The sequence below is a fragment of the Canis lupus genome, chromosome 33 (assembly GCF_011100685.1).
Source record: "Canis lupus familiaris isolate Mischka breed German Shepherd chromosome 33, alternate assembly UU_Cfam_GSD_1.0, whole genome shotgun sequence".
NCBI classification, from domain to species: domain Eukaryota; kingdom Metazoa; phylum Chordata; class Mammalia; order Carnivora; family Canidae; genus Canis; species Canis lupus.
In genome coordinates, this window is record NC_049254.1 from 30,275,011 (window position 1) to 30,284,232 (window position 9,222).

Genomic DNA, 9,222 nt, shown 5'->3' on the forward strand with positions numbered 1-9,222 from the left:
TAAAAAAAAAAAATAAATAAATAAATAAATTCTTGTGCTGACAACTGATCCTACTGTTTTGAATTCTATGAAAAAAGTAGGTTTTGGGGATGCCTGGCTGGCTGCCTGGTTGGTAAAGCATGCAACTCTTAATCCCATTTGAGCTTGAGCCCCACATTGGATGTAGAAATTACTTAAAAAAAATTTTGTTTTATTTTAAAAAAAGTAGGTTTGGGCTAGAGAAAATACAGGGATTAAATAGACTCACCCCTAGCACTTACTAAAGCCCAGAGACAGAGTTACTGTTTAATGGTTACAGAGTTTATTTTCAGACAGACTGTAGTGATGGTTGCACAGTGTTATGAATGTATCTAATACGCTGAACTGTCCACTTAAAATGATTAAGATGGTAAATTTTATGCATATTTTACCGCAATAAGAAAAATTTTTGAAAAACAACCAAAACTAAATAAAAAGAAAAGCAATAAAAGTCAGGCTTGAGGGATCCCTGGGTGGCCCAGCGGTTTAGCGCCTGCCTTTGGCCCAGGGCGTGATCCTGGAGAACCGGGATTAAATCCCACGTCGGGCTCCCGGTGCATGGAGCCTGCTTCTCCCTCTGCCTGTGTCTCTGCCTCTCTCTATCTCTGTGACTATCATAAAAAAAAAAAAGGGATCCCTGGGTGGCGCAGCGGTTTGGCGCCTGCCTTTGGCCCAGGGCGCGATCCTGGAGACCCCGGATCGAATCCCACGTCGGGCTCCTGGTGCATGGAGCCTGCTTCTCCCTCTGCCTGTGTCTCTGCACCTCTCTCTCTCTCTGTGACTATCATAAATAAATAAAAAAAAAATTAAAAAAAAATAAAAATAAAAATAAAAAAGTCAGGCTTGAGTTCTTGAGGAAATGTTGCATAGATGTGGAGGTAGAGAAAAATATCATTGTGCATGAATACAATCTTTGAGGTGTTTTGGGTTTGCTAAGCCATTCAGGTTGGCTGCATGGTTTCCAGAGGGAGCCAAAGCAAGGAGTCATGGGCCCTTGATAGAGAGCTTTGGGAACTTTTGTTTTAATGTGAATTCAGAAATCTTTGGTTGTCATCCACTTGTCCATGATATCAACACCTCAGCCTAAAATTGCAGGCTCCTTAATATGGTCCCAACCTGCTTTTCCCTGTGGAATCTCCCATTATCCATTTTTTTTTAAGATTTATTTATTTATTAGAGAGAGGTGGGAGAGAGAGAGGTGCATGCGCCTGTGTGCATGGTGGGGGAGGGGCACAGAGAGTGAGATAAACTCCAGCCAACTGTGCTCAGTGTGGAACCCGTTTCAGAGCTGTATCCCATGACCCTGAGATCATGTCCTGAGCCAAAACCAAGAGATGGACACCCAACCAACTGAGCCACCCAGGTGCCCCTCTCCCATTATTCTTTTAAAGATTGAACTATGATCTAGTTGCTGGTGTCCAAATCTTGTGCTTTCAGACCATTGTCTGAAATCTTAATTCATTTTAATGAATTACTTTGTTGCTTTGCCTACTTGAAGGATCAACTCATTGTACTTCCTCCAGGAAATATTCCTTAACCACACAGTGACCTCCTCTGAACTCACCCAATCATATATTGCCTAGTGATAGTGGTTTTTATTATAGTCTTATCTTCTAAGATTTGCATTTTGATTTCTGTGTTCAGGTATTTATGTGTATTTATGTCTGTGTAGTAGATCCATATTATGTGTTTCCTCAGGTTTCCTTGGCGTTGTTTACTTTCTGAACCCACAGTCCCTGTTCTGCCTGGGGCTGACCTGTTGCATTTCTAGAATCTCTGGCTCTTCCTATCACTTCTGGACTCCAATGAAACACTGCGCTGAGCAATGCAGGCACTGGATTTCCACTGACTGGGAGGGCTTAGATGATGCATCTTGGAAGTATGGTGGGAGGGTCACTCCCCGTAGAACAAACTTTGGCCCACTGGAAACCGTAGACTAAGCGAGCATGACAGAGAAATTCCCTTTCCATCTACCTTCCAAGGCATGTTTTCTCTAAACAGTGTGCCTGGAGAGGACAAGACAGTGAGTAGATTTTTTTTTTTTAAGATTTTATTCTAAAAATCTTAAGTAATCTCTGCACCCAACATGGGGGTCGAACCTACAACCTTGAGGTTAAGGGTCAAATACTCTACCAAGTGAGCCAGCCAGGTGCTCCAAGACTGGGTACACTTATCTGCCAAACATGCTCCTGTGTCTCCTGTTACCTCATTTTGGTTGATCTGAATTTGTACCTCCCAAATAAAACACGCACGCACTTAACCTTTACCTAGAAGACAGGGTCCACATTTTTAAATGTTTCTGTTATTCTCAGCACCTAGCACCTGGAATTGGTGTTCAATAAATATATCTTCTTGGGATCCCTGGGTGGCGCAGAGGTTTGGCGCCTGCCTTTGGCCCAGGGCGCGATCCTGGAGACCCGGGATCGAATCCCACATCGGGCTCCTGGTGCATGGAGCCTGCTTCTCCCTCTGCCTGTGTCTCTGCCTCTCTCTCTCTCTCTCTCTGTGACTATCATAAATAAATAAAAATTAAAAAAAAAAAATAAATATATCTTCTTAATTTTTTAAGATTTTATTTTTAAGTAATCTCTGTACCCAACATGGGGCTCAAACCTACAGCCCTGAGATCAAGAATCACATGCTCTATCAAATGAGCCAGCCAGGGGCCCCAATAAATATTTTCATATATAGTCAGTGTCTAAGAGTTCCCTTTCCAGTGTAAAATAACTGTGGTAGTGTACCAGAGTGAAAATGCACAATATACAATATATATTAGGTGTCTTTATTGGTTTTTTTTTTTGCCTTTTAATATATAGTACATTCACATGGTTCAAAATTCAAAATGTACAAAAGGGATTGAGAGTGAGAATTTCTCCTACCTTTGACCTCTAGCCTCTTCATTTTTCTCCCTGTGACAACCAATGTTCTTACTTTGTAACATATCTCTCCAGAAGCAGCTTATGAAATTTATGGATATATTAGCTGTGTGTGTGTGTGTGTGTGTGTGTGTATTTATTTTTGCCCTTTTTTTCCACTTAACAATATATCGGAAATATTTTAAAATAACGCATCTTGGTGATAGCTCCACATCATTCTCTTCATTCTCTTATATTGCTACACAGAAAGTATCCACTATATCAATTTATCATATTTTGTTTGGGCTCCCCTCACTTTTGCTATAAAAATGAACCTGTAATACATTGTACATACATCGTCTTCCCCTGTTTACAAGATAAACTACTAGAAAAAGAATCTCTTGGTCATCAAAGTTAGTTTTTGACAGATGGTATCAACTCTTTTAGGGAGGACTTCGGCTCTTCGGGAGCACTCACTGCTTTCCCCTTCTCAATGACCTGAACAGCCCTCAGCAAACCGCCCTGCAGAGACTGGTTCTTTACCATGTTAGTGATCAGGACGCTGACATCTCTGATATACATGTGCCTCACCTTAGCAACATAGTATTCCGTCTTGTTACCATGTGCAATAAAGAAGGTGCAAAGCGCCCTGATATCTCCTTCCTGCAGCCCGCACTCCTCCAGGACAGACTCCCACACAGCTCTAATGCGCCCGTTCTTGACTTTTCGTCTTAGGACAGAGGCCAAGGTGGGAAGACCTCTCACCAGGTCTGGCAGCTTCTCAACCACATGGGTGTGCAAGCAGACGAGTACATCAATAACGTAGCTGTGTAAAATATTCAGTTCCATTGAAGTGAATCTACAAAAAATGTGGAGAGCTGCTCAATCAGTAGGACTCTTTATGTACAAACATACAGTGAATTCCATCAGGATACAAACCCACTACAAGAACCAGTTGTTGTATTTTGGAAAATACTTACTTTAGAAAGAGCCTACACTATGCTGGATAGCTTAGTTCTCAGGCCACTCACACTACACATTTCTCAGCGGCAGAGGAGTTACGTCAACCATCTCTGTGTTAGTAAGCTATTGGCAAACAAGAGACACTGATGAAATGCATATGGCAGTGCTGGCGTAGCTACAGGTGCTCAAATTAATCTTTTTTGAATCGATTAACATAAGGAAATAGGATTTCTTCACAATCCATTGAAATTCAAGATTAGCATGACCACTGCAAGCTCTCATGAAGCCACAAAATTCCACTGATTTCTCATTGGATACTCACTTGGGTGCCAGAACTGCTGTCCACAGCTCATCTTGGGCTGCCTGGCTTGCCAAAGCCTTGCTATGATGTTCAAATTTCTGTGTCAAACTATCCTTGATGAAGTCCAGTTCTTTAAACTGTGCTTCTAAAGCTTGGAGTTTGTGGTCTACTCTATAGATGAAAGAATCAAGGGGTACTTTAGGACAAGGGACAAAGCTAAGGTTTTGCCTAAGATAAGACTCTAATACATTGTTTATAACCACTATTAATTTGGGTAGTGAGGGCCCCTGGGTGGCTCAGCGGTTGAGCAACTGCCTTGAGCTCAACTCATGATCCCAGAATCCGGGAATCGAGTCCTATGTCGGGCTCCCTGCATGGAGCCTGCTTCTCCCTCTGCCTGTGTCTCTGCCTCTCTCTCTGTGTCTCTCATGGATAAATAAATAAAATCCTTAAAAAAAATTGGGGTAGCTATTTAAATTTAAGATTATGAGCAGATGTTCCTATTTGCCATTCTCTCTAGCCATCATCCTAGTTCTTATATTCCTTATATTGCCAATTGTCTTATATTGAATTGTCTAATTACTTGAATTATCTGCCACGACTTGATTTTGTGTTGTACTTTATACTTTACATAGTATGTTAGGGGCACCTGGCTGGCTGAGTCAGTGGAACATGCAACTCTCAATCTCAGGGTCTTGAGTTCAAGCCCCACATTGGGCTTGGAGCCTACATTAAAAAAAAAAAAAAGGACTTTAAATACAAGCATTACTTTGATTCTCACAACAACCAGAAGAAGTGAAGCAGTCATTTTTATCATGTTGCAGGTAAAGGAATTGAGGGGCACCTGGTTGGCTCAGTCGGAAGAGCATGGGATTTTTGATCTCAAGGTAATAGTTAAAGCCCTACATTGGGTGTAGAGATTATTTTTTTTAATTTTTATTAAATTTTTTATTCATGAGAGACACGGAGAGGGGGGAGAGAGAGAGAGAGAGAGAGAGAGAGAGAGGCAGAGACACAGGCAGAGAGAGAAGCAGGCTTCATGCAGGGAGCCCAATGTGGGGCTCGATCCTGGGACTCAGGATCATGCCCTGGGCTGAAGACGGTGCTAAACCACTGAGCCATCTGGGCTGCCCCCAAGATTATTTTTAAAAATAGACTTCATAGATAAAGAAATTGAGTCTCCAAAAGATTGAGACCTAATGTCATGCTAGCTAGGTGCTGGGACCAGTATTTAATAAGGTGCACTTCTCTGGTCTGACTTCTGGAATCCTCTCCCACCTTCAAGGATAAGCTCATTTTCCACTATTCTCTTGAATCTACTAGACTTTAAGCCTGGAGATCACCCTGCCTACTTAATTTTCAGAGGGACCTCCTCCACTACCTGTCACTCCCTACCTCCTGCTTTATTTTTATTTAATTATTTTAGAGATTTTATTTATTTGCTTGACAGAGAGAAAGCAAAAGCAGAGGGAGCAGCAAGCAATGGGGAGAGGGAGAAGCAGGCTTTCCTGCTGAGGAGAGAGCCCTACATGGAGCTCGATCCCAGGACCCTGGGATTATAACCTGAGCCAAAGGCAGATGCTTAACCAGTGAGCCACTCAGGCCCCCTCTGCTTTATTTTTAGGGTTACCGTTTCATGAATGAATTGTGAGCTGTTGGAGGGAATCAGAGACTATTTCTTGGCCATCCTTATACCTGTCTCCCAATACCTAGCAAAGGTCTTAGACAGAAGTAATAAAATATGTCTCATATGATCAACATCTATAATGTGAATGAGATGCCAAGCTGTGTAACCCAACATGGGCATTTGGATAGCTCTGAACAGGCTTAATCATCAGACGGTGCTGTGACACCAGAATTATGTCAAACTGAATCACAAAGAACTGAAACAACACAACTCACTTGCCTGAATTGTTTTTCATGAAAGTGGTATACAAATACACATACCACTTTCTTGAGCTTCTATGTCCTCAGGGACCTGAATGCTGTTGTGGCTGCCCAGGTTCTGTCTTTGGCCGTCTTCTCTTCTTGCTCCTCACTTTATCTCAAGGCTAATTTAGTTTCAGGTACCAGCTCTCTCCTAAGCACTAGACCTGTATCTTTATGTTTTGTGCATCTCCACCTGGATGGAGGTGTCAAACTCTCCTGTCTTAAACTGAACCTACTATCTCTCCCCCTCTCTCATCTTCAGAAATTACTATGGTGGTATTTACTCATTGTTTTGGGTATTTTGTTTACATATAGATAAGGCCCACTACGAAATGTGTTGTGTTTCATAGGAGTGTAAGCCTGCATGACCTAACATGCCAACAATCTCTGTTTACATGTCAAAACAATGTCATCTGGCATACTGCTTGTGTTAACTTTGACATCTTTAAGACTATATTGCTTATAGGTCATCTCTAGCTTGAACTCTAGAGAGGAGCTCTAGTTTCTCAGTCAGTATATGAGTTCACAATTGTTAACAGTTCTTTGGAAGGCTCTGACCAAAAGACATTCCCACACCATTCCAAATCCTAAACAACATGTCTGCAAATCCAAGTCTGTTTTCTACTATAATTTCCCAGGTTTGTTAGTGGACATCACCATCAATTGCTTTAAACTAGAGATCTCAGAATAATTTTGACCTTTGTTTTCTTCCTCTCCATTAATGCTTCTAAACTATCCCTTCCTCTCCATCACCACTAAACCAGGTAATAACTATCTTTCATTTTGACCTAGGATTACAAATCCTTGCTTTCAATTTCTGCTACCTCTAATCCATCCTCTAGAAATATGCTTCTAAAACACAATTCTGGGACGCCTGGGTGGCTCAGCGGTTGAGCGTCTGCCTTCAGCTCAAGGCATGATCCCAGGATCTGGGATCGAGTCCCACATCAGGCTCCTTGCAGGGAGCCTGCTTCTCCCTCTGCCTGTGTCTCTGCCTCTCTCTCTGTGTCTCTCATGGATAAATAAAATCTTTTTATTTTTTATTTTTTTAAATAAAATCTTTTTAAAAAATAAAATAAAACACAATTCTGATCATGTAACTCAACTGATTATCTATGTTATCCACTGATAGTTAGAGCCAAACTAGATATCCTCAGGAAGATAAACATAAAGCCCTTAGCCCTTTGCTCCCATCTTTTGCCACTCATCTCGTATCCTTTTTTTTAAATTTTATTTATTTATTCATGAAAGAGAGAGAGAGAGAGGCTGAGACACAGGCAGAGGGAGAAGCAGGCTCCATGCAGGGAGCCCAATGTGGGTCTTGATCCTAGGACTCCAGGATCATGTCCTGGGCCAAAGGCAGACGCCAAACCGCTGAGCCACCCAGGGATCCCTCATCTCGTATCTTTTTTTTTTTTTTTTCATCTCGTATCCTAATCACGAATCACGAGAGACATCTAGCAGCGCACTGAACACAGCATACGATTCCAGGCTTCTGTGGCTTCCATATAGTATGTACAGTTCCTCAGCCTAGAATTCCTTCCCATATTTCTCTTTCTCATAACCTGTTATTCACACTTTAAGATTCAGCTTAATTCTCTCTCTGGGAAGGGTTCCTTTTCCTAGTGTACAAGGCAAATTTAATTGATCCTCTCTTCATGCTCTCATGGCCCTTTAGGAATATCACCATCATGTCAATCACATTAAATTCTAACTATTTTTGAATACTTCTGTTATCCCTATAGGCTTTGAGCTCCTCAAGGACAGAAACCTATTTTACTTATTTTGTATACCTAGAATATAGCACATGCATTAATTGAATGGAATTCACCTGGGAGTAATTTTTTTAGATTATTACTTTATATATATTTTTAACCTGGAAGACTTAAACCACTTTAAACAGAGACAGAATTCTGATCAGCATGCCTGTAATTCTTTGCCTAGTTTTATTCTTTATTTTTCTCTTACCCATTTTCCCAAAAAAGCAGACCTATGCTTGTTCCCACCCTGTAGCCCTTAGAAACCTTTTCATTGCCTTCTTCAAGGATATCAGGGTTGTGGTTTCATTGTTCATCTTCTTAAAGCAAAATGAAAGAAAACAAAACAAGGAAAACAAAAACCTAAGGGAGGTTTGAATCCAGGGTTTTCTGCTGTCTTCCACTCAGCAACAGGCAGCAGTAGTATGAGTATTTGATCTAAATTCTGCCTGAAAGGTCACTCAGTGCAAGAAGCTTTTAATAGCTTGTACATCCAAATATAGTTTCAAAGAACTGATCATGTGAACACAGGTGTCCTAGAACGCACTATAATATTTTTTTCTTTTTTTTTCGCACTATAATATTTGCTTTTGTAAAGTGAACTGTAAGTACATCAACATAGCAAAATAATCAGATATAATCATGGCTCTATATGTATTCTGATAAATGTATATATGGATATATAAATATATACATATACTAGGATTAAATTTGATGAAAAATTACTCAACCTAGTCATCCTTAGAAACTAGCAAATAAAAAAAAAAAAAAAAAGAAACTAGCAAATATTTATTGAGAGCTTCTGCTATTAGATTAAGTATTGAAAGTAATAGACGGGGGCACCTGGGTGGCTCAGGCTATTAGGTATCCTACTCTTGATTTTGGCTCAGGTCATGATCAGTTGTGAGATCAAGCCTAGAGCTGGGTGTGGGGCCTCCTTAAGATTCTGTCTCTCGGGGGATCCCTGGGTGGCGCAGCGGTTTGGCGCCTGCCTTTGGCCCAGGGTGCGATCCTGGAGACCCGGGATCGAATCCCACGTTGGGCTCCCGGTGCATGGAGCCTGCTTCTCCTTCTGCCTATGTCTTTGCCTCTCTCTCTCTGTGACTATCATGAATAAATAAAAATTTAAAAAAAAAAGATTCTCTCTCTCTCTCTCTAAAAATACATACATACATACATACATAAGAAAATAAAAACAGACATAAAACAAGTCTCCTGGGCCAGCCCAGGTGGCTCAGTGGTTTAGCACTGCCTTCAGCCCAGGGTGTGATCCTGGAGACCCCGGATCAAGTCCCATATGGGGCTCCCTGCAGGGAGCCTGCTTCTCCCTCTGCCTGTGTCTCTGTCTCTCTGTATGTCTCTCATGAATAAATAAATAAAACCTTTAAAAAGAAATAAA

At 41.2% G+C, this 9,222-nt stretch overlaps 1 protein-coding gene across 1 annotated transcript; it reads right to left on the bottom strand.

Moving 5' to 3' along the window:
- Positions 1-2,807: 2,807 nt before the first annotated feature.
- Positions 2,808-8,283, bottom strand: SMCO1 (single-pass membrane protein with coiled-coil domains 1). The gene is made up of 3 exons (XM_038583157.1): positions 8,091-8,283; positions 4,159-4,308; positions 2,808-3,732 (listed from the first exon to the last, which is right to left on the bottom strand). Exons 1-3 carry the CDS (start codon positions 8,138-8,140, stop codon positions 3,288-3,290), a joined length of 645 nt encoding a protein of 214 aa, XP_038439085.1. The 5' UTR covers positions 8,141-8,283; the 3' UTR covers positions 2,808-3,287.
- Positions 8,284-9,222: the final 939 nt, after the last annotated feature.